This window comes from Thermobia domestica, chromosome 2, assembly GCF_964235325.1.
Source record: "Thermobia domestica chromosome 2, izTheDome1.hap1.1, whole genome shotgun sequence".
Lineage (NCBI taxonomy): Eukaryota > Metazoa > Arthropoda > Insecta > Zygentoma > Lepismatidae > Thermobia > Thermobia domestica.
This window is the reverse complement of record NC_137455.1, coordinates 158,870,331-158,897,180: the sequence shown is the minus strand read 5'-3', so window position 1 is coordinate 158,897,180 and position 26,850 is coordinate 158,870,331. Positions and strand designations below refer to the sequence as shown.

At 36.7% G+C, this 26,850-nt stretch overlaps 1 protein-coding gene and 1 non-coding gene across 3 annotated transcripts in view; both read left to right on the top strand.

Moving 5' to 3' along the window:
* Window positions 1–395: 395 nt before the first annotated feature.
* Window positions 396–26,850, top strand: part of mst (misato mitochondrial distribution and morphology regulator) — a 79,310-nt gene continuing 52,855 nt past the window's right edge. For both annotated transcript variants that reach the window (XR_014129423.1, XM_081747523.1), the window contains exons 1-4: window positions 396–527; window positions 6,166–6,246; window positions 14,679–14,904; window positions 22,622–22,866. Coding sequence is in view for 1 of the 2 variants with exons in the window: in XM_081747523.1 (XP_081603649.1) it covers window positions 396–527; window positions 6,166–6,246; window positions 14,679–14,904; window positions 22,622–22,866 (684 nt within the window). In the remaining variant the exon portion in view is untranslated. The remainder of the gene's footprint in view (window positions 528–6,165; window positions 6,247–14,678; window positions 14,905–22,621; window positions 22,867–26,850) is intronic.
* TRNAR-UCG (transfer RNA arginine (anticodon UCG)) lies at window positions 15,616–15,689 on the top strand. The gene has a single exon. It is a non-coding gene; the product is annotated as a tRNA-Arg (tRNA).

The following is a 26,850-nucleotide window of genomic DNA, read 5'->3' as shown; positions in this document are numbered from 1 at the left end:
TGCCGGGGAAAATGCTATGAAATAGAGCAGGTTCTATCGACAAGAAATGCCATGGCATGGGAAATGCTATAGCATTTGCTACTTTACACGATAGGATGTCGATGATACGATTTTTGCTACGAGAAATGCCACGATAAATGCTTCCGTCTAAAACTAGCCTTAGTCTACGTTATTTATTTATTTATTTATTTATGTTGTGGGGGCAACGCCAAAGGCGTTGCTCTTCAGCATTTATGAATTTGATTGATATATAAAGGAGCTATACTGATATATGCTGTTTCTCATTTATTTAGTTCAATTGATCTTTAAATATTACATATTGTATAACCTTTCTCCAGTATTATTTGCTATTATTATATTTTTAGTTACACTTTTCTTCCAAAAGTAAATTTTATATGATGCGATACGATCTGGCAACAGTGGTAATCGTAAATGAACAAAATATGGCGTCAACAACGAAGGAGGTTGTAACTCTCCAATTTGGACATTATTCAAATTTTATTGGAACACACTGGTGGAATATACAGGTAGGTACATTTATCCCTCTTCTGGCCGTAATAACTGAATGCATTATTATTCATAGGCATTAACGAATACAAATTGAAAGGTTACAGCATTTCTGAAAATGACAGAAAATCAATTGTTGATAGAAGTGTACATCATAGTGCAAGGTTATTTCGTGCAGATTTTCAATACACCTGCAAAGTAATATTAGGTATTTAATGTATGTCTGCACATAGTATAGTATACATGAGACCCCCTGATCTGCGTTTGTTCTGTGTTCTGTTACCACTTCTGCATGAAATATAAATTTTCTACGTAGTGCAATAATAACAAGTATCCATGTGTACGTGACATGCGATATGCGTTAAATTCCCCCCTCCCCCCACACACAGTCATAGATAAAGTACAAGGGCACTACACATGCAGATTTAAAGTACAGGTACGTTCATTTTTATTTTCGTATCAGTCGATAAGTAAATAAAAGTCGCTTTAAATTGTTACCCCCTTTGTAAGTTCGTACACAATTAATAATCCCTAAAAGTATGAGCGTCCTGTTCCTTCGGGAACTGATGCAGCTTTATGTATACTATGTCCGGGCCGTGATTAGTTGAAGTGATCCAGAAGTATAAAAATAGAAGATGTACAGGAGAAATGTTAATTTGCAGGAGAGATTTACAGGAGTGAATTAACGGAATTTAAATTGATTTCTGTCATTTAAGAATGGAATCGTACTACATGCTGTAGAAATGAGAAATCCGAATTGCTGTAGAGACTAGATGTATTTAGCAGAAGCGCGCGTAAGGGAATATGAGTACAAAAGTGCAAGTAGTTAGCTCTAACGTAACATTATCAAACATGGATGGCATTTAGTATCTCACCCAACTCTTCTCATGGTTCCAGAACCGAGTACCTTGTTTTTGTTTAAATTGTGATAAAGGTAGAAGTACAAGGGCCCTGGGAATTCTAACTCCCTTCGCTAGCTGTCCCTTGCTCAGCTATATTTTGTAAAGTAAGTAACACACTGTAAATCTTATACGTGTAAGATTGGGGAGGGGGATACTAAATATCAGCCACAAAAATAACCGGACAATGTCTAGCAGAAGGGGTCCAGCTATTTTTTTTCTAATAAAATGTTACTATTTCGGGAGTTTCTGTTCACATTGGGTTAGGTTAGGTTAGGTTAGGTTAGTTTATATTAGTGTAGGGATCCACTGTAATTTTCGAAAAAAAATTTTAGAATTTCGCTTATTTCTATAAATATTCAGTTATTTTAGATTAGTTAGATCCCGGTGGCAGAACTTTCTTTGTCTCTGTGCGATGAGCTTTCGTAAGTCAAAACTTTTCTGCAGGAATTCTGCAAAAATTTTCTGCAGAAGAAACACTTGTGATCGTTAAAATTACGCTTTACGCGATGTAAAAACGGTTCAAACTATATTTATGCGTGTCGTCCGTGCATTTAAGACATCTACACATAGCAGGGATGTTTTTATACTTTTCAGTTGGCTATGTTTTTTCCTCTGGCAATTTTTCTGCGATCACATCGCGGATCGCGACATGTTCAGCTATGGATGTTCAGGTTAGTTCAAGTTAGTTCAGTTAAGGATAGGTTAGATTTGGTTAGGTTATGTTAGGTCTAAGTACTTGCATCTTCCATTTCTGCCGTATTTTTTTATTTTTTACGTACTTCTGAACCCCTTCTGCTAAACACTTACCAAATAACCGAAATTTTATCATTTTTTTTCGAAAACAAGGCTAGACATCTTCAACTGAACATAGGCCGTATCTAGTATTGATTAAAATACCGTCATAAAGGTCGTAATTTTGCAGTTAAAACGACTGAGTGAAGTGTATACAAATGAGAATACGGTATTACCTAGTACTACTAGTTTATACAAGTGAGAAGAAGTTCTTGTAAAGTGAATTTACACCCATTATTTCAATTTCTACACTAAAAAGAACCACTAAGACACTGCGAGTGAATTTTGTAATGAAATATTTAGATACAATAGGATAGCATATCAGTTTGCGATTTCACACACGTTATCAACAGTAAGCAGTTATTTGACCATGCGGCAGAATAATAATAAAACGTCTTAGGAAATCTTTTAAAGCAAGAAAGGTTAAAGAAATTTTATTATTTAATTTCACAGACTATTCTAAATCAGCACCGCATTGATACTATTTTCCGTCACCGGATGCACAGTGTACAAAAGCTGCATTTTATGTTTACAAGTGTAGCACTACTAGCGTGAAACCTTCCAAGTGATATTGTTACTCGTGTCACTGCGAAAATCCACGAGTTTTCACTAGCGGCGCTTACACATGTACTCACCGTCGCTGATGCTTTCTCCCTTGCGACGCACCTCTACTATTCTCCAGGGGCCCACTAGCTTTGCGCTCCTCTGACTTGGTTACATAACATTCATGGTGGTGGCCACCTAGTATAGATTGGTTTGTGTATTTTGCATTGCAGTTGTAGACTTTCAAACTATGTTTATGCATAAGTGTTGGAAATCTTATAAAAACGGCTTTGTCCGTCCGTCTGTTTATCGACAGTGTCAGAGCAAAATCGATAAGAGATATCAAGAATGCTATTTTCTGCAATCGATTCAGCGTCCCAACGATAGGTTTCATCCTCTCCATTAACCCTCCGTTAAGCAGAAGTGGTTCAAATTTGATATTTCCAGTTTCAACGTTAATCGCGGAAACAGATCGTGAGAAGGTTTTTTTGCAAACGATTCAGAATCTCGAGGCATCGTACCATGACTATCCCGAACACACTACCAGAACCGGAAGTGGTTGAAATGTATTACTACTGGCTTCAATATTTTGTTTCTTACAGAGCAAAATTGAAAGGAACATCGATATTCTGTTTTCTGCAATTACAGAGGTTGGAACAAATCTCCACAAAAGTTGTGAATTGGGACTTTTAAATTCTATCAAGATAGCGATTCCAAACATAAAGCATATGTTATAGTGGTTGCTTTACAACTCCCGAAAAGTGCGTGAAATCCCACTGCAAAGTCCGAACCTTAATCTCATAGATGGGGGCGCGGTGGCTTAGTGGTAGAGCGTTCACCTCCGGTGCTTGGGTCCCTGGTTCGATCCCAGCTCGCGACGTGTGAGCTTTGTGGTGGACATATACCGTGCTCGTGGGTTTTCTCGGCGTTCTCCCGTTACCCCCACTTTTTCATTCCACCATTTCATTCATTCCTCATAACCACCGTCTCCTTTAGCCTAACCGACATAACCGTGGGACGTAAAGCAAAGATTTCATTTTATTCCTATTGAATCTTATACAAAATCTTTGGAGAAACTGTAAGATCAATGGGTTATGATATAAGAATATTTGAAAGGCTCGTTATGCACGCCGTGGAACAGCATTTCCGCACATTATACCAAGAAATTGGTAACGAACATGTCAAAACTCTGAAAGGAAATTATAAATCGTGGGAGTTTGCTCCCAAATACTAACTTCTATTAATTTGCAAGGAAGAAATAGTTACGTTTTATAGCAGTTTGTTTCATGATGTCCGAATAATGTGTAAGAAAACAAAGTGGCGGAAAGGGGGGGACAAATTTAAATTATAATGTTTTATTTCTATGTTATAGTTTATATCAGGGTTGGCAAAAACCATGGTTTTTATTTAAAAAACAGTTTTTTTTTTTTTTTTTTGTTTAAATAATTTGCTCTATATATTCATATCATATATGGACAGAAATAAGTTTCTTTCGCCTTGATGTTATGCAACAACCGGGTTATGCTGGAAGGGGTCACATAAGCTTAAAGCGGAATAAAAACCGATTCTCGAGTTACATCCGAGAGAAATTGTCCTCCATTTGAACTCGGAACCAGGACTAATTGGCCACAAATGCGATACGTCTGCCGACTCACTCACGAAGGAATCCTGATAAAAATACGTTGTACTGATCTTTACATGCTTTTTAATACAACTGTCAAGAGTCATTTCAGAAGGACAAAAAGATAAACATTTGCACAAGTGAAACCATTATACAAAATTACATATGGACAATTTCAAAGTACTACGGAGTACAGAAGAACTAATTTAGTTTAAGTTAGTTAACAACGACTTTTATTGTTCCAAATTAAAGAAATACAACGACTTAATTTGCATATCAGTAAGAAAAGTGAATAAATATACGAATTATTTGAGTCCACTTTGGCTCAGACTCATTTATACATAAATAGATACCAAAGATTCATTTCTCATTTCACTAAATGCCTTTCGTGGGGTCTGTATACCCCCCCCCCATACACACAAAAAGTACGGCATTTCGATGTATTTTATCAATAGTAAACATTGAAACAAAACAATATTTAGAATTTTTCTTTGATTGCAATTACATAACAAAATAACAGCTACAAAAAAAAAAAAAAAATATTTGAAAAATCACAAAACAAACATTTATAAACTTATAAAAAATAGTTGCTTTTGTAGTATAATCTTTTTGAGAAAAGAATGGGGAATTTAGGTCTGAATATAATACGAATAATATACGGGAGTGAAACGTGATAACCCACAAATGTGTGTTCATCAAGATTTTACAAACACTTACACTTTTACGAACATTTTTCGTTTTTTGGTTTAAACCAGCCAACCCTGGTTTATATTCATCGAATTACTATTTATGTAAGCTTCGTAATCGTAAATAATTATTTCAGTTTTATAACAAATAAAATACTAGTTTTCTTTTAAATATCATATATTTTTAAAGTAATTACTCAAAGTGTCCGAATATTAATGTGAGTCATTACATGTCCGCACGACATACATCGTGTAACGGTTAAACCCTTCTAAATTTAATCTGCACTCATTAATGCAACTCCCCCTTAAAAGGACAATTTTAAACCACTAGTAGCATGAAAGAAATCATAATCATGGTTTAAAGAATGGATACTAAACTGAGATAGTACAAAAGAGTATTCATGGGAAAAACATACCAGCGTATGCTAGGTTTCAACTAGTACAAGCAAGAACTCTTTATCTGTTCCGTGTCAGAGGCATTGTAGTAGTTTCATTTATATGATTACATAATGAGTGTGAATATTTAGTATTTTTAGTGAAAAGTTTCATATTATATTCACCCACCAATATTTTCAAGTAATATCATTAACTGTTCATGTTACCCGTAATATTTCTTTCTAAGCAATGTTATATCAAGCAATATTTATAACAAACGCTTCCAAAAATTTTACAAGTTTTATTTTATTTCCGTTTTAGTGGAACTATTAATTAAATAAGGAGAATGAGAATTGAATTTCTGATATGGAACTCCCGGTGGGGACACTCGGTCGAAAAAGTGTAACAGCTTTTTTAGGCCAGCCATCTTGAGTGAGGTTTATCGTGGGTTTCCTTCATTCACACCAGGCAAATCACGGGATGGTACCTAACATAATGGTCCCAGGCCGCTTCCTTCCTTCCGTTTCATCGAGTAGTGTGCTCGCCGAGGGATGCCATCCCTTGTCGATAGAGGATTATTCTATTTTTAGCAATTACTTGGATTTAATTTAGATAAGGGATTATAAAGACTAATGTAACCTTTACTTTTTGTTCGAAGACGTATTGATGTACTTAATTTTCTCATCCAAATTTAAATCTTGTAAATTTTGGAAGTGACGTTTACATTTTCTTCTTTCAGGAGCTGGGATTCGACTACACTGCGGATGCACCATCTGAAATAAACCATGATGTTTTATTTCGAGAAGGGCAAACATTAAAGGTGAGATACGCAGAAAGCTAACAGCAACAAGTTGTATCCTATATCTCAGTAATTATTCATCAGTTATCTCTTTAAAATAGTGAACATTTCTTTTTAAATGGTGTATTATATGCTTTATATTTAATTATTTAAACTTTATGACTGACCTTGAATTAAATTCGGTCAGAACATCTCAGTTATCAATAAATACTTCCACTTTACTTTTGAAGGATATAAGTTTTATTTGAGGAGAAAGAAAGGAAAATTCTGATTGGCTAATTTGATTTGTTAAGTTTAGGTAGCTTCTTTCCTATATAATGTTTTTTATCTATATATGTATATATAAAAATGAAAGTGATAAATCTTGAACTACCCCACCGATCAAATTTTCAAGATAGATGAGGTTCGAGCCTGGGATGGATTCTATCATTTCACTTTGACGGTGCAACTTAAAAGAGTGGGGTGATATATATATGATAGAAAATGACCGATCTTAGTGTCGAATCCATAGTTTTCGAGGTCATTTAGGCATTTCCGATGCCGTTTAAGTCTAGATTCAGCCTCCATTAGTACTCCTAAAGTTCATGGTGACATGTAAAAATAATTGAAAACGACCGATATTAGTGTTGAATTCATAGTTTTTGGGGTCCCTAAGTTGATTGGGGACAGTTTTGGGGGCCTTTATGTACAAAATGAAACTATTCTCCCCGTGCGAAGAAGGGGCATTGTGCTAGTCCATTATGTAAAAGAAAGTCATCTTGTGTGTGATCAAATCACGGGAAAATGGCTGAACCGCTTCACATTAACTTTTAAATATAGTTATGAGCTACCTCGAACTGAGCTTGTATCGTGTTGCTTCGATGAAAGTCTATCCTAAAGAGGGACTGGAGGGTCATAATTAGAGGCATGACTTTTTCGCAATGCGCGATAAAACGAAATGCCTCAGAATTAAGTATTTTTCAGTTTCTTGATGTTTAGTGATATTCTGTGTGTGTTTTCATTGGTTTCCATTGCGCGATAAAACGTGAATTTGTCAGTTTTGCGCGAAACTTCTAACAATACGTGAAATCTAAAAATAATAATAATAACTTTTCATTAGTTTAAAAACACAAGTTTTCCGCTTACGGAGGGATAGAACTGGCATGAACGGTGCATTTTGGTTGATTTGGACACGGATATAGAGAACATGTTGCGCGTTAGCTATAAGCATTGCAACTAGATGGGGAGGATTTTCTTTCAGTTTGATTTTAAAAATATATATATTTATATAAGTGAAATTTACAATGTCAAGTGAAATATTTAGTGTATTTTGTTTTTTGATAAATTAATCGTTTATTTCTGTTGTGATCTAGGAATAAAAGGAACAATTGTGAAAATGTTAGGGAATATGTTTTCCATAAGAGCTACAAAATGAGAAACTTTATTTGGAAAATATGCAAAAGACGAAAAACGAAACGCGAAATTTTCGAATTCTTAGTGCGAAAACCTCGTGCCCCTAGTCATAATTTATGCGAAAAGTTAAGTATCTCACGAGTCCGTCAAGTTAGGAAGATGAAACTCTCTATATAAACTCCTCATTGAATATAAGGGAAGACCTGTCCAAGAGAGGGAATTTATAATATAAATAAAACCAGAATGTTTAACGGCCAAGTCCTCCTAGATATCTCCACTTAATTAGATGATTTTCGGTACACGAGTGGACTATGGCGGCCCCACATAGAGCAATCGTTCTCGTCTTTTGTGCGAGCAGTTCCGGCTTCGATTCCCGGTGGGGACACTCTATCGCAAAAATGTAACAGATTTTTCAGACCAGCCATCCAGAGTGAGGTTCCCTGATTCGCAAATGCCGGGATGATCGTTTCTTTCTTTCCCATTCCTCGGATAGTGTGATCGCCGAGGGACGTCATCCCTCATACATGACGGGCTAACATGTTCATAGATGCCAAAAAATCCAGAAATCTAATCCCTAAATCCTAAACAAATGGACTATGGCCCAACTTAGGCTTTTATTGCACATTTTCGGCATGGGAGTGAGGGGGGAGTGAGAAGGATTAGCATGAAAATAATAGAAAACCATCGATGTCAGTGTGCAATCCAAAGATTTCAGGGTCGCTGAGATGAATAGTGACATTTCCGATGCCGTTTAAGTTCAAATTCGGTTGAAATGTGTATACTAAGGGAAGAAAGGATGATTCAAATACTTTTCACAAACCTATTCACTCCACGCAAAGAACGGGCGTTGCAGCTGAGAGAGAGAGCGATCTTGCGTGCCATAGAATTACAGGAAAACGGCTGAACCGTTTGAAATAAATTTTTGGATATAGTTATCAACCACCTGGAACTGAGTTTTCGTCATGTAACTTTGATTAGAGTCCATATTGTAAAGGAGAGCTGGGGGAAGTGTCATAATTTATGCAAAATGTCGAGTATCCCATGAACTCATCATGTTATGAAGATGAAACTCGTAATGCAAACTTATAATAAAAATAATGGTTGAAATGTCCCAACGTTTTTGAGAACTTCGCTTTTTTGGGGGAAGAAGGGAGAATTTTTAATATAAATAAAAATAAAATGTAAGAATGTCTGACGGTCTTTCCGTCACCGACTGTAGCACCGAAATTGGTGTTTTTTATTTATTTATTTGCATCGAGATGGGGATGAGAAGGGAGATGTGTTAAAATAATCGAAAACAACCGATATTAGTGTCAAGTCAACTTCTAGAAATTGTTTTTTTTTTTAATTTTATTTTATTTATTTCTTATTTTTTGCATTGGGATGGGGATAAGAAGGGATGATGTGATAAAATAATCGAAAACGACCGACATTAGTGTCTAATCAATAGTTTTTGGTGTCGCTGAGGCAAATAGTTACTCTCTCGTTGCCGTTTAAGTCCAAATCAATCCCTCATTAGCATGGGTGGGAAGTGAGTGATGCGTTAAGATAATAGAAAATGACCAATATTAATGTCCAGTGCATAGTTTTCGGAGTCGCTGAAGTGAATAGGGTCGATGTCGGTGAAGTCCAAGTGCAGTTCAATCTGCATGCGGGGTGGGGTGGGAGATGGTGACGTTTTATAATTACACTTTCATTGAAATTTGTATTCCAGAGGAGGGGGGAGAGCTCAAATACTTACCATAAACCTATTCTCCTCGTGCGCAGAACGAGCATTTAACCTAGTGTGTATATATCTATATCCATATCTATCTCTGTCCGGTGAGGAAAGTCAAAGATTTTAGGAGGTAATAGGGGAGGTCATTCTAAGCAAAAATGCTTATGTGAACATAGGGTCTATTCCCCTTCGTTCCTGAGATAGGGTGGGAGTAACTTTTTTGTCTCTTGCACTTGCCGATTTTCGATTGAAACATTCCAGCACGCCCTGTAGTTGGGAATAAGTTACATATTATACCTCGTTTGAAAGTTAATGAAACAAGCTTGCAGATGGTATGCAAATTGTCCAAGTATTGCAAACGACAGGGACGTAATGGGTGGACTTTTTTCGAATTTCCCTATAAAATTCTCTTTTTTAAACAATTTTGCACTGTTCTTGAGTGGAAACACTGTCGCTATAAGAACAGTATCTGATTAGGCGAAACTGTATATCAAAGATCCAGGTGAGGTGTCAAATTTTTAGTTCATTAGAAGCCGTAAAAAGAAAAAGAAAAAGCATTCTTCCTGACTCCTTACTCTAATAACATGACTATATTCGAACTTTCCATACATGACAATGGCTACGAATATTAATAAACGAATGTTTTAATGCAAAATTGAAGATACAATACTATTCCCTAACTTATGACAACTCTGCATTTCTATGCAGGAACACTAATTACAGTTCTGAACAACAGATGGCAGCGAAACTTGAATTAAAGTTTTCGTACAACATACTACCTCAGAATGTGCATTGCAACAGGGTTGTCGAAATCATAAATAATTAATGCACACAAACATCTTGCTTGTCTCACGTACACCCAGCAGAGACGTTGCCACTGTTATGCCCTATTCCGTTCCAATTCCAATTCTGTTGCCAATGTTATGCCCCATTCTAGAGACATTCAACACCGTCAGAGTGCCGAGAAGACATCTGTCGGGCAACACTGCATGTACTGACTCGCAGTTCAAAGTGCATTGTGGAGAATGGTGATGTGATTGAACATTTGCTGCACGAGCAAAATAATTGCGTTAGGGTTACGTCTCTATCTATATGCATTAGAAGTAACTATTGTTTATGTATTAGAAGTAATTATTACAATGGACATTCTGGTATAGTATGTTGTACGAACTTTAATTCAAGTTTCACTGACATCTGTTGTTCAGAATTATGATTAGTGTTCCCGCATAGAAATGTAGAGCTCTCGTATGTTAGGGAATAGTATTGTATTTCCAATTTTGCATAGAAACATTCGTTTATTAATATTCGTAACCATTGTAACTTATGGAAAGTTCATACATTCTTATGTTGTTAAAGTAAGGAGTTAGGAAGATTTTTTTTTTTTTTTTTGGCTTCTAATGAAGCTAAAAATTTGACACCTCGCCTGGATCTTTGATATACAGTATCATTTTCGTCTAATGAGATACTGTTCCTATAGCGACAGTGTTTCTACTCAAGAACAGTGCAGAATTGTTTTAAAAAAGGGAATTTTATAAGGAAATTCGAAAAAATCCCTCCGTTACTTCCCTTTTTTATGCAATACTGGGACAATTTGTATACCATCTGCAAGCTTGTTTCATTAGCTTTCAAACGAGGTATAATATGTAACATATTCCCTACTACAGGGTGTGCTAGAATGTTTCAAACGAAAATCAGAAAGTGTAAGAGGCTAAAAGTTACCCCACCCCTATCTCCGGAACGAGGGAGAATAGACCCTATCCTTTTCAGCACTGAGGCTATATGAGACATGTACTTACAGTAAGTTGGAATCCTAACCATCGTTGTGTGTTCAATGCCCCCTGCCGAGGATCGAACCTAAACCACGGGTAACAACCTGTGTGGAGTGCATATATATACCACGTGGAGTGATTTCGCATATTAAATAATACATTACAGGCATCGGAGCGAGTCTCTTTTTCATCTAAATGAATTTTTTTGGCCATCTCTATCAGTCTCTATTTTTGAAACGTTAGTCTACTAAGTCTTTTATTTTTTATCCTTACTTTACTCTTTTTTTAAATACATGCAACACTATTGTATGAAGGATCTCAAAAGACATCCTATGAACATACGTCCGGAAATATGTTAATATAAAGTTCAGTACAACGCACGGAAAAATTTTCACTTTCAAGCCACTGTAGCTCGAAAATTAGTGGATGTAATAGAAGAAATTGGACGAATCATAGAAAAACTACTACAACATATATTGAAATATTCATGTTTCAAAATCTGTTGTAGCTACGCAACAAATATTAAAAAGAATGTGTGGGTATCGGGAACAGGGTTTGCCCAAGTGCTCTTAGCTTTTTCATATTAGTATATTATTGGTACAACCAAACTGTATCACATTGAATTGTTCTTTCTTTCTTGGCAACGTGACTTCTAACTTTTATTGGTCAAGGTAGATACTTTCATGTATTATTGAGGTATACAATACATCTAATACATACTAAGACTATTCGAAGAACACCGTGAAGTTCTGAATACTGAATAAATAATAATAATTCACCTTAGTTTAAAATAAATAAAAATTAATTTAATATGTGCAACATGTTTGTATTAGAAATGACATACGCAATTTTATATTAAAATTATTACTAACAAAAGGCAATAATACAGTGTCGAAAATATAGCGACTTAGAATGTAGAAATGTCAGTTTGAATCATTCTTGGTACAAGATTAGGCTTGGGAATGTTTCTTTATTTGTTTTGATGCTGTGAACAATAGAGAATACGTGGTGGATAGAACCCGAAACTTGAACTTAGGATCGCACAAAAACAGTCCAACCAATGTGGGGCACTTGTGTCACAATGTTAATTCTTTAACTTCAGAAAATTTACATATACTATTTTGACGAAGAGGGCTGTGTATGTAGCAATATTAGAATAATATAATACATAACTATTCATTTTTGCGTGGAAAAGTAAGAAGACCTCAACTGAGACGGCCCAAAACTCAATTTCAACAGTAACACGCAAAAACTGTTCGACTGATTTTGAACATTTTTGGTACAAGAGTAGACCTTAGCCTGAAAATGTTCATAAGCGTATACATTTAAAAGCATACCGCAAAAGAAGGGGCTCAAAATTCAAATTATATTATCAAAACGAATCATCTTGAAGGCTTCTTCTTTTTCTAACTAGCATATATATTGATATCCTTATATACTCAAATGCTGAACGCCAGAAAAGCACAGAATTCAAACATTTGATAAGAAAATGGCAAATCTTGAAGAGGCAGTGATCAGAAAATTGTAAATTATGGCAACAATATTATCTTCATATATGAATCACGTTTTAATATTTTCGTCCCGAAAAACTAGAGAGAGTTCGAAAAATTTCAATTGAAAAAAATAAAAAAAACTAACTGAAAGCTCGAAATAATCCACATGGGGTTGTTTTTTCTTTTCTCTCTCTCTCTCTCTCTCTCTTCTTTAAAATCTCTGATTGGGAGGATTATCTACCGTTGTTCTAGAAACTCCAGTTGCTTAAGGAATGTCATCTCTCATTTTCGACTTTCTGCAATGGGTTGGTGTTACCTGTAATCATGTTTGGAGCTCTACTTTCCTAAACCAAATTTTTGAGAAAAAAAATTAAAACTTCTCTAAAACACAAAATAAGCGAGAAAACTAAATAAAATATCTACAAAAGAATCAGTACCACTCCCGCGCAAGTATTCAAAATCAAAAGAAACTAGAAAAATCTACGTTTTGCTTCATTTATTCCCAATCTACTTCATAGTGAAATGCACGTAGTTCCTCCAATTGTCTGTAAAGATTTCAGCCAACCTGCGAACGGTAGGTCTAAAAAACCCACATAGTTTTTGGCCTCTACTGTACGAATTTAGAATATGAGAAGCATTTAACACGAAATTTCACCGACTGAGAAAGCTGAAAATGTTTACTGAAACATATTGAATCTCGATAAATTATTATACTTATTGGCAGGGCTTGAAAAATCCACTCGCCGGCTCGCCAACGTCGAGTACTTTTTTACATGTGGCGAGTAAAGTCCGATCAATCAAAAACGTGTTTTATTCCACACAACGAACAAAAAATGTAGGAGGGTGAACTGGTTAAGAATAGTTCAAGCAAGCACTGTCTTCTGCAGAAGACAGTGCGACACAAAGACAAGTTTCCTTTGCTTTCAGAACTATTAAGTATAATCTGTGTTTTGCCAGTTTCCACCAGTTGTTGAGAAAGTGGTTTCAGCAACATAAATTTAACCAAATCGAAACTACGTTCATCACTAGAAAGTTCTAATTTGGATTTGCTTATGCTTATAAATCTAAATGGACCTCATCTTGAATTACTTGATCCAAAGCAGTCTGTCGATCACTGATATTTCAAAAGCAGTGGCCACCATATACACTGGACATATCCACAGGAAGTTCAAGAATAAATAGCAGGTATCACTCTTTTTCTTATTTGTAAGATACATGCCAATAAACAAAATAGAAATTGTATTGATATGATTACTGTGTCGTAAAATTATTTTTGTTTATGTGTAGAAACACTGTGACTGCAAAATGGTCTTGCTAATACTTGCAAGCAAGATTTTTCAAGCCTTGCTTATTGAAAAACATTCATATGTGTTCATTTTATTATTCTGGTTTGATGAAAAAGGAGTATGTGAATTTCCTTTTTAAGTAACCAATGAAGACTATACTTCATGATCCGAAAGAAGACAATGTGTTATCAATTGAAGAGACAGCATGAAAATATTATATTCGAAATGCTCTGTTGGAATATTTTAATATATATACACAGCATTTCTGAATCCAGACCTTTACGGTTTTTATTCTAGTGAAAATACGTGTTGCAAGGTAGTCGAATTAGTGAGTGTTTTCTTCTCTAATCTGTAAGTTAGGGCTCGGTTGCCAGACAGGCAATCGTGATTTAATTTCTCTAATTCGTGGTCCTGCATTGAGTTGGTAGAGGAATTCTTTCGCCATTTTTTCTTTTACGTACAGATGCAATCTCTTGTAATATAATTATATAGATATAGACTCCTTAGAGTAGCATCCCTTTCTCTTACATAAAAAAAGGTGCCAAATCGGATGGCTATTAATGCTTACAGATGCCAGTCCGAAATTTGAATGCAGACGTTTTTAAAAATATCTTACATTCTTTTTAAAATTCTATACGCGGATATGTTGATAAGTAATTTTAAGTAGGTTTGCAACGAAGACCTGAGTTATTAGTAATGTATGCCTATGAGATGTGCATGACTGTATTTACGGCAATTACCTATTCGAATGATGTGGTTTATTAATATAAATTGTGTGCTCTTTTTACTACTCAAGGGGGAAGTCACATTTACGCCAAGGCTTCTATTGGTTGATCTTAAAGGCAGCTTGAATTTGCTTACCGAAAGGGGCGATCTATATGATCCGCCTCCAACTGTAGATATTAGTCACGCTAATTGGAATGAAAAGGTGGAACTTCACCAAAGTCCAGCAACAGACAAGAATGAATTTCAGTTAGCATTGGAGGAAGAAGAAACTCTTGGTCAAGAGGCATTAGCTTCAGGTATGCGAATCTTTTCAGAGAGTGTTTGAATATAACAATACTAAGGGATATAGTTGCTGTAAGAATGTATGAATATATACCCAGTGTGTGCCACCAAATATGACGGATATGTTGCTCGTCCCGATAAGTTAAATACTAGGTGTCGATCCACCACATTTTACGGTAGAAGCCCGATCTCAAGACACTGAAGCTGAGCACAACCACATGTAATGGCTAAAGCTCAGGCCTACCTGAGCTAACCTATTCTGCTTCACAGTACACCGCCAGGTACGAGGTAATATGTGCAACTACGATTACTCGGAACTAAATCCACAAAAATAGACGCGAAGGAAAGATTATTTATAATGCTAATCATCAAAATACTTACTTTGTATTAGTATTCCACCAGACAGTACGTAAGATGTGCTAGAACACTTGATATTTATAGTATATACATCTATCTGCAATTAACTATACTTCCAACATTTATTTAAGATACTGAATAGTAATACTATATATTTTTTCTTACAATACTATATTGACTGGTTTACCAGAAACAAAAAGCAGTAATCGAAGAAGCGCTACTTTGTTTTTAAGTTACATACTTCGAGTTTACGTGTATTACTCTATCACAAAGATGTGACATATAAAGAAGGAAGTAACATGTCGCACTTACTTCCTTTTAACAAGTGGAACTTTCAGTTCTTTTTTGACACTTTCACCATTACAGTGGCCCCGCGTAGCGTAGTCGCTAACGCTCTCGCCTTCGGTGCGAGCGGTCCCGGGTTCGATTCCCGGTGGGGGCACTCGGTTGAAAAACTGTAAAACGCTTTTTCAGGCCAGCCACCCTGAATGAGTCTTTCCTGGGTTTTTCTCATTCACACCAGGCAAAACCGGGGTGGTGCCTAACTTATAGGTCCCAGGCCGCTTCCTTCCCTTTCCCCGGATTGCGTGCTTGCCGAGGGACGTCATCCCTCAAAACGTAAAGGGCTAAATGACCTTAGATGCCGAAAGCCCAGAAATCTAAATCCTAACCTAACTTTCACCATTACAGTGTTTGGTCTTCGAAGAGTTGAAAACTTGAAAACAGAATGTTGATAGTCCATACAGTTTACATTCTACACAGTATCTATGTGGAAAGTAGACTGTCGATTTTTACGCGTAACGTGCATTATTGGTTCATATGAAGCGTTGATCTACAGTTTTACATGCAATCCGAATTATTTATGAATTCACCTTGACCAAGCTCCAACGAGACTCACGAAAACAGCGCTAGCTATTACTAGGAAAGGAATTTTGCTTTCTTAAGATGCAAGGGTAAATTTATAGATCTTAGAGCAGAAATGGAAAACAAACGTTTAGAATTGATATACGAACAAAAACCGAATAGTAATAATACTAATAATTCTGATGGAAGCAGATTTCTTGAATATAGGGCCATTTAACTAAAAGAATTTCATTTGCTTCCATCATATGTCTGCTTGTAGAGATTTTTTAATCCATAGTATAACAGTTGAAACTTAATAATACTTATTATTGCTTAAAGTTACTAACTTCAGAAGTAGCACTTAACATCAGCTTACCCAAAATTTATCAGGCATTACTTGTGCGAATCCCAAAATTACAAGGTTAATCAAACAGTATATTTCCTTCTTCATTTTATTGGATATGGATGCTTTTCGTATGTTCTGTTGATGATATTATTATTATTATTATTATTAATAATAATAATAATAATAATAATAATAATACCGCTATGACTGTATTATCTTGACATTAGTGCTTTCCGTTCTAGTATTTCAGGTTGGTTTCAGTTAAACTGGCGAAACCATTACTAGTTGCTTCCAATGATCCCATAAAATACAAGGTGCTACTAATGAAATATCCTTGTATTTCAATACAGAGTGATTCAGCTAACACTTGCACCGCGAATAGGTCGGAAATAAAATATACAATCGATGTGCTCTTTTCACAGACATCAGATATATAAAAGATCTGATATTTGTAGTCTTATTACAAAACAAAAACTAAAATCAGATTACACGTCTGGTCCAAATACATCAAGAGATGTCATCGAAAGAAACCAAAGACAACCCCTTCTAATGCCCCATTGAACAATACAAGCACGAGACAGACACCATGGCGAAACGTTGTTGTCCATGTGGTTGGTTCGAAGTCGAATGTGTGTTTCGAAGTACATGGGGACGTTCTCGTCACTAGTTGCAAGAGTTCAGCGATGTAGGACATGTTGGATTTGCTCGAGAAGGTGGTATTTTCGAAGTATAAAAAAGCGGATAAGTTGTTAGTGAATGGCAACTAAAAGAAGAATGCATGTGCTGTCGTGTGCGGTGTACGGCGATCAATACACCAACAGACTCAGACCAAACTGACAATTATTCGAAAACCTCTTCAATCACCTAACACCTCATCGTCGTACGGGAAACAAACTAGTTTTTGGCATGGCGGTTGAGGTTATTGTTCTAGCTACTTTCGCAGAGATCCTCACGTTAGCACACGTTCCATCGCGAGGGGTTCTGACCCGAGTCTGGTACTCACCGTCACAAGTTCCATCCGTATCATGTGTCACTCCACCAAGAGCTACATGGAAATGATTGTTATATTTGTCAACAATTTTTTGAATGGTCATTAGATCAGAATGCATCCTATTTCTTTCGCATCTTGTTCTATCTATAACATTTGCTAATCATGGATAGGTGAAACCTCTGAAACATGTATTATTGATCTGTCAACAATTTCCATTGGCTGTGTCAAGTGGAACGATAACGTTCGTGAAGTGCAAATGTATAATGTGGAATACGTTACAACATAGCGAAGGTCGTTTTCATTGAAGATCGTGGTAGGTTCCCGGAAGTATGTCAACTTACTAAGGAACAACCTTCCGCCGATGTTAGAAGACATTCAGCTGGAGACCGGAAGGAACATGCAATTCCACAGGGTTTCCATCGATCTGGAAAATCTTGAAAACCTGAAAACGTCAAGGAATTCGTGCTCGCCGAATAAGTTGGAACCCTGTTCCAGCACGATGGCTGCACAGATCACACTGCACGACTCATCAGGGTCTGTTTTAACGAATGTTTCCTTATTGTTGGATTGAAAGAAGGGTACCTGTCATTTGGGCAGCCCGTACTTGACAGTTTAGATCTGCGGGGGACTGGTAAAGGACCGTGTAAGGACATGCCTTTCTCTCAAAACGTCGTCTTTTCTGCATATGCTTGCTTTGTCAGTTCGACCACTCTTAACTCACAATTAACTTGTCAGAATGCTTTAAAATTTTAGAGCGTACTTAAAATTAAGAGGGTTTACTTAAAATAATTATTAAAACCGTAATATAAAACATAACTCTCTATTTGTTTTCAAACAGGTTTTCTACTAACTGTTGATAATATTGATGTAGAAGGTAACTCTGCAACAGTAACACGTGTGACCGCAATTCATATTTGTAAGTTACCAAGATTTTCAACTTTATAAAATATTCTTTGACCATTGTAGGGTTTTTTTTTTTTTTTTTTTTTTTTTTTTTTTTTTTTTTTTGTCAGTTTTTCACACAGTATGGGTACAGTCAAGTAATAGTAATATCATATAATCCAGTAGTATCTACCAATCAAAAAAGATAAAAAGGAAAATACTAATGGCAGATTTTGCAACCAAGCTGTTTGTAACTTGACAGACATCAATATGTTACGATTCGTTCCAGACGTGTTGGAGTGTATTGGTATTTACACTGCCAAGAATAGTTGTTATTCCTTGTTTCGTCCTGTGTGCTGAAATTTCTCGCTGTAATCGTACCTAGATTGCCTTGTCTATAGCGCTTTACCACTTTTCTTCTAAAATATTGCCAAACGAGTCAGTTCTATCGCGCAGCATGCTTTTTCAACAAAATTAGTGGCTATTTTTATTTAATTTGCCACGTGATACAGCAACTAATGTTAACGTAAAATTGAATTTCTGTTGTTCATCTTTCATTTTTTCTCTTTATTGCTCTTAATAACGGTGTCTGTCCATTTAACAGTTTCTACTTAATGGCGTTGAGGAAGCATCTACTTCAGTTGTAGTAAACATGTATTTTCGTTTGGAAGGTACCAAGATTTTTACAGAAATAAATTATAAATGGAAGTAAAACAAAAATTAGTGTACTTCGCAATAGTAAATCAACGCAGATGTTCCAGTGACAAGTTGCCGTCATTTTCAGTGCATATTCCTTGAGAAGTCTGCGTTGCTTAAAAACAATTCAGGTTTTATAAATCTCTTCTAAACGATTCTGACTGATGTTTGTATCGATTATTTAGGGTAAAGTGAGGTGGAATTGTTAAGAGTTGTTGAGCACGGATTTATACTATGTCTGTTTAACTGCACTTAATGTTATCTGTTTAGTGAGTAAACAACTGAAGATAAAAATCCTTAAAACTTAAAAGCGTGATTTAATTATCAATGCTGGTTTTTTTATTTTCTTAGATTTTGGGTAAAGGTAATGAGAAGATAGCATACACTATTGGTCATAAGCTTGAATACGGCCTAAAAATTCAAGGTATCCGAGCAACAAAATACATTAGCACGTAAATGAGAGCGGCATATGCATACGAGGGCCATGCCGAAAGTTTTTAGCAGCGCAATAATCTAACATCTTAGCAAGATTTTGTTTATTGCATTCGACACTGATATTGTGTGACTCAGCCATCAATGGCAACAATGAGTCTGTGATAGCATGGTCAGAGATAAGAGAGATAAGGAAACGCGCGTGACCTATTGTCTAGTTAGCCATGGAGCTGTCAAGATGTGACTTTCGCGCTATGATTTTCTACGATTACAAGAAGGGCTTAACCGCGGGGCAGTGCCCTGAAACTTCGGTGAATACTTTTGGGGAATCTGCTCCTTCGCGAGCCAGTGTTGAAAATTGGTTTCGGGAATTTAAAAGGGGACGTACGTCACTTGAAGATGAACTTCGTTCCGGACGGCCAAACACTGCAGTGACTCCCGAAAACATCGAATGTGTGAGGCAAGTGGTGAAAGATGATCCCCATGTATCTTTCCTGGAGATCGAAGCGACTCTCAACATTGGGTCTCAGGAAAAGGTTTTCTCGTTGGGTCGCCCATTTACTCACGGAAAGGAAAAAGAGGGTAGGGTGGAATGGTGTGAATTTATGTTGAATAAATTCAACCAGGGGGCAAGTCGTGATGTTTACAACATCGTCACGGGTGATGAAACGTGGATTTATCATTATGATCTGCTTACCAAGCAGCAGTCGCAAGTGTGGTGCTTCGAGAATGAAGATCCCCCAACCAAAGTGAAGAGACCTTGGAGTGTTGGAAAGAAAATGGTTGCGTCTTTTTTCTCACGGAAGGGACATGTTGTGACTGTTGTACTTGACAATCGGCGTACGGTGAATGCTGAGTGGTACTCAACAATTTGTCTTCCCACTGTGTTCAAAAAATGGAAGGCCCAACATCCAAGATCAAAACTCGGCCATCCTCTGTTGCATCATGACAATGCAAGTGCCCACAGTGCTGCAAGAACTGTAGACTTTTTGAACCAGGAAGGAGTCAGAGTGCTGCCACATCCACCCTATTCGCCGGACTTGATCTTGTGCGATTTTTTTGTTTCCCAAAGTGAAGGAACACTTGAGTGGACGTCGCTTTTCATGGGATGATGATGATGCGATTGGTGCTTACTTGGAGTCTGTGGATAATATAGACGAAAATTGTGGAATGAACAGTTTTCTAAGTGGTTTGAAAGTATGCAAAATTGTATTCGTGTCCGTGGAGATTACTTTGAAAAACTGTAAATGTTTTGTTCCAGTTCGATGCTTCTTGTGGTCAGAGCTAAAAACTTTCGGCATGGCCCCCGTACGTGCGTGTGCAAACGTCTATTTTTATTCAAAAGAATGTGTCTTCAGGGGTTACGATTGTATCAAACTCGTATATTCAATGTGATGGAAGGAAAAGGTGAATTAGTGTAGTAAAAATTGTTATTGTGCCACCCAAGATGCACTGTGTTGCAAAACTTCCAGGTAAAGACATCACTAGCGAAGATAACCGTCCGAATTACATTATGAGGGTCGTAGAGCTAGACAGCATATCGTGTCGAAACAAGCAATAGTAAGTGTTCCGTGTTTTTGTAATCGTGTGTATCGAAAATGTCTTCGATAGAAGTACGTACATGGCTCCCAGAAAAGAATTCAGCAACGAAACACTTGCAGCGATAGTTCCGTTGAGAGATGCAGGCCATTCGATAAGAGAATTCCAAAATTGCGAAAGGTTTCAATTTAGGAAGTTCAGTCGACCGTACGAAGAAATGCAGAAATAGGCATCTCCACGATTTCCTGCGTCTAGGAAAGTCACAAAGTACAACAAAAACAAGAAGAAACATTCATTTCAATTGCGAACAAGAGAAGTTCGTTTAAAACACCTTGTAAAATATGCGTCGACCTACAAAATGCAACAGGAAAAACATACAAGACGACAGCTGTGCGCCTTGGGATTTAATGAATATGTTACCACCAAAATGTCACTACTATGGGCTGTTAACAAGACAAAGATACTTTGTTAGGCAAGATAACATAAAGAATGAAGCAGGAACAGTGGAGAAAGTCTTGTTCACCGGTGAGTCGAAGTTTGGGTTCAAGAAGCATGTGTTTATGCGCCGATTTGTTGGGAAGGATTTGAGTGATCAGTACATATATAAAGCAAGGTGTGGGGTCTCTGATTGTTTGCGGTCATTTTGGACATGTAGGATCCTGATAAAGATAGATAGTAATATACACGCTAAAATGTATCACAAGATTCTGTATCTGCCTGATTGGGGGAGACTTTGTGTTTCAAGCTGATAACAATGCGAAACACTATCTCGACTATGTAGGGCATACTTGGCACATAACACACGCAAAAGCATACTAGAAACTATGACTAACTGATTCATACTAGCTTTGCTATATTGAATAACTTACACTAAAATACAAATTGCTGAGCAAAGCAACGTTTATTATAAAATAATAAATGTGTGACAGTTTCGCGAACTAACTGAACATATTGGTTTCAGATTGGCTTCATTGGCTAGAAACTATGATTTGACCCTTACAAAGTCCTGACTAATCTTATTATATTCCGGTGGGATCATTTAGACAGGGCTGTCCTCCAAGTCACCATAGCACGAATTCTGAAAGATTCTTTGAACAGAATTGAACCGAATTGGAGAGTCACTCTTGGACAGGGTAATACGTAGAATGTCTTGAATCTGAGAAGCAGCAATCAAGGCATAGTGAATACTTTAAAGAGAGTAAAATCTGATTATTTTGAGCATATTGATAACAACTCTGGCTAGTGTTTTATGGCTATGATTATATTATATATTAATAAAACCTAACTAATAATCATAAGGCTGTTTTTCTGTTATCTGCACATTATATCTCTATAATTCGAAAGGTGTATTCAAGTTTATGACCGGTAGTGTAAAGTATCAACAATAAGATTTAACAGCGATGATTCAAGAACCAAACATTATTTTTACAGTGGAGGAGACTGGTCAAAATATGTGTTCTAAAGTAGATTTCCACTGAGGATGACAACTTGTCGTTGAAACGTCTGCGTTAATTTACTATTTGGGTGTTTGGATGAGCATTTAATTTTTGTGTTGATTATTTGATATGCATCCTAACGTCATTAAGTAACTTGTAAACGGAGAGATATATTAAGATTATGGTACTAATTGTTGTTTTCTTTTCAGGGGAGCCACCACCTTCTCAAGCGAAGCTATTTGATCTTAGTAATCAGGTGAAAGTTTGGTCGGATTATTTACGTGTTCGCTTTCATCCACGAACTGTTTCAATTATTAACGAATACAACCACAATAACGATGTAATGCCATTTGATATCTTCAATTATGGGACCAATCTGTGGAAAAAGGATCAGTTCGAGGACGATTTCGTGGACCGGATCCGCAGTTACGTGGAAGAATGCGATTGCTTTCAGGTGAATATAAAGTTAAACTTTGTTTCATTTAGTCGTAATTCATAAAAGGTTCTAACTTAATGGCGAAAATTGCAATTGTATCTTAATTTTGTATTCTTTAAACGTCCTTGTAATATTAAACATGCTCATTAGTTTAGTCCCTACGTTTTCACGTTTGTCAAAATATTGCGAAAGTCAAAAAAGAAGTAATGCATTCTCTGCGTAATTATTTAACACTTTGAAAATACTACATACTTACTTTAGTAGAATGGTTGTTACTGTCGATATGTTTCACATGTTGAAAGAACTCCTCTTCGAATGCATTTTGACGTCATAATCTTAAACGACAAATGAACAAAACTATAGACCATAAACATTAAATACGTTAGTACTAGTACTATTTTTGAGTTTATATACTCTGTATTTCAACCTTCTCAGGGGGTTTTAAAGCACGACCATATTTACTGCTAGCAGAAAAACACTAATTTGGCTTTCTTGTCCTGTAAAAGAAAGAAGGACCCATCTTCAATTTGTACCACTTCTACAAACGGTTCACTTACGAAATTTTGTCTTCCTAGTCCAAATTAGGGGCCTCTCAAAAAATGATTTTCTTATTTTCAAAATAATTTTGAAACTGCTTATATGCAGATAAACAACATTTCGATACGAAACGAATCACTACGTGCGCACAATTTTCTACGTTGACTGGGTGCATCCATTTGTTTTTCCCCACTTTTAAAGAAAATGATTATGTCAGTACAAAAGTGGAAATGTAAAAATCTATGTTAAATGAATCTACAATGCAGGTAGCGTCTAAAGATGAACATGTCGCACTTGTAACATTTCACGTCAAACAAATAAAGACTTCTGAACAGATCTTTACGATGCTTTGCAACCAACTTTAGAAGGTACTGTTTCTGGGACTCATCCTTCGTTAGGTAATTGTTAAAATTAGTAGCAAGAGCGATCGGACTTTCAGCAGTGTCGTTGACAACTGTCATGATCTTGAGAGTATTCTTAAATTTCTGGTATACAGCATCATCCTCCCATGTTGGTGGATCTATCGCGAAAGAGGTAAGAGACTTCTCTTGGCCATTTGGAAGTATCACATGGAAAATTTTTCTCGTTTTCTTGGTGGTGCAGTCGTGGAGGGCTGTCAGAAATAAGTTCTTTCTCTCTAACCCTTTGAGTTCTTTCCCTTCTGGGTGTCCAATTTATCCACCATCTTCCTTTTGTCCTGGTAAGAGACTCGTTCATCAAGAAAGGCAAGTCCCACTAACTCCTCCGAGAGACAACACAAATGTCTCTAAAGAGCATTTAAAGCCACTTTGGTACTGGCCCGATCTGGTAGACGAGCTTCAAGGTCCTTCATGACGTCAAATCATTTTTCGGAGCGTGAGCAAATTATTGATGCCTCATGCCAATATAAACAGAACAAAAGATTGATGTTTGTAAGTTAACTGCATTATGTTCATTCGCAGTTAGTTTCAGCTGCTGCCGAAAGAGGAATATCTTTATCATATAAATAACCTTTGTCATCCACCTGGCATGATGGAAAGCGCCAGGGATTTTAATGCGAACTCTCCTTCAGGCTGGTCACCCCAGAAGGCATAGAAAATAACTAGAAATTCTTCGTAATCGTCACGCGGATGTGCAGAAAATTGAATTGCATTTTTCAGGATACTCAATGCTCGGAATTTCAGGTCTGCTAGGTTCCCTTATTCCGATAATCTTTCCCCCGGATCAGGATCATCGAATGCAGAACTCCAATAATCGTGGTCAAGAGAATGCCATTGCTCCTTTAACCGAGCAAACAGGATATTCGGCCCTGCCGAAGAACAATATTCGTACTTGAAGACTTCGGACAGAATGATTTCCAAAATGTGATACCAGCAAGCCATCCAGAGAGCTCCTTATCCAACATCTGCTGAATCTTTCTTACTTCTTTTCTGTTTTTTCTTCTGTGATGTTGAGAGAGTCTTTCCACCAATGTTTAGACCCGTTGATTTAGCCACAGTTCCAGTAGTTCCCATAGCCTTGCGGTCGGATATATTAAAGCGTCTGGTACTGAAGTTATTTCTGGGGTCAAAAGTATATAAGGAGAATTTCCATGTGTATTTATTCTTTTTGCCTGACTCGGAACCACATATTGAGGATCATCAGTGTATTCTATACCCGACGACGAAGAAGAAAGGTCTACCTCTGTAGAATCTAGAACGCCACATATCTTCTCATTTCCCTCTGGTCATATATTTCATGAAATATGCATAATAATTTCAAAGATCGACTAAAGTAGACGTTTTGGGGGAGTTCTTAATTATGCTTAAGCCAGTTGATATTTCGCACACAAGTTCTCAATATCAAATGGAAGTAAGGCACAGTGTGTCTCGTTATGTAACAAACTTTTTTAAAAACTCATTGCTGATGAACCACCCTAATGGACACCTCCATATTACGGATAGTTTTTTTTTTTTTCCACAAAGATTTACTTTGGGGAACAGCATTACCTTTTACTGACCTTACAATGTTATATATATCCCCTCCAACATTTTAGTAACCTCTTTGTAATGGATATAAATTATCCTCAATTCATATATTTTTGAGACAGAAAATACTATCTGCAATTTGAGAGTAAAACTGTGATAAAGTACAGAACATTTGAAACAGAAATTACTGTACGCAGGGTGCACTGAATCATTAAAGAAAGAAAAAAAAAATGAAATTCGTAAACTATCATTATTGGGGAGCTCTACAATTTCAGTACTTAATAATAATAATAATCATAATGTATTTCCTTCTCTGTTAGTCTTCCTTTTCTTACAAAAAATAAATAAATAAATAATAAATAAAAATAATGATGATGATATGTTTTCTGTATGATGTTCACTTTCCTTAAGGTTGGTGTGCCCACCCCCTTGTCCAAGCACTTCGCCTTTTCGCCACCAGATGCTCACTTTTTCATTTAGGAATCACTGCTGGTGCCTCTACTGGGAAGAACTGAAAGATCGTAGCGCTCAGTTTGAATGTGTCCAGGATATCCACACTTGAAGTGGGCGGGGAGAGGAATCCAACAGTTTGTTTCTTTCATTTTTCTTTCTTTCTTTTTTTTTCGTGCACCTGCAGTCAGTCAGTCTATCTTTACAAGCCGTGTTCAGCTGGAGGGCAAAACCTCAACCATCGACGGGTAACATAAATCTTTTCTTTCTGCAGGCAGAAATAGAGCTTTTGTAAGGAAAGCGGGAATTAGGTTGCAGAGAATGGTCTTTCGCATCGCGGTGACTAATTTTCTTTCGTCTGTTTATTACATGAAGTTCTTCTTTTTTCTTTTTGACCAGAATATGAGGTAAATAACCAAAATGGTTCTTTGTATACAGAAAATAAGCAAACAATACTAATATTTTCTTACAATTATCAGTATTATATGATTTTTTTTAAAGTATGATGCATGAAAAATGGACAGAATGAATTTTGACTTTCCTATTTGGGCACTATCCTTCTTAGTAGAGAGAATGCTGTGGCCCAACTAAAGGAGTGAAGGGCCGCAACACTGGGAGGCCCAGAACAAAAAGCGGCCCATTTCAGTTTCGAAGATAAACTTTATAATGTTAGGATGTTAAAAATTATGTGATGTTGTAACTATATCTCATAAGATAAGAGCTACAAGGCATAACACAACTGCGCGCCAGACGGTAACAGGAATCTCACTCGATTAGTCAGTGTGGTGCTTGTGCCTTGAATGGGGAAGGACGACGATATATCAGGGTGACTAAATGGCTGGGAGCTTCATTTCGAAAACAGCGCGACTTGTCGAGTTTTCGCGATCTGCACTGCTTAGTGTATTTCAAAGGTGGGAAAAGGACAGTGTTGTTTGGTTCGTGAAACCAGCATTGAACCAAACAACAAAAAGTGGGGCGACCACATCTCATTAAAAATGTTGGATGTCGTAGACCTTTGAGGTTGGTACAGCAGAATAGGCGAAAACTATAGCACAACATAATAATAATA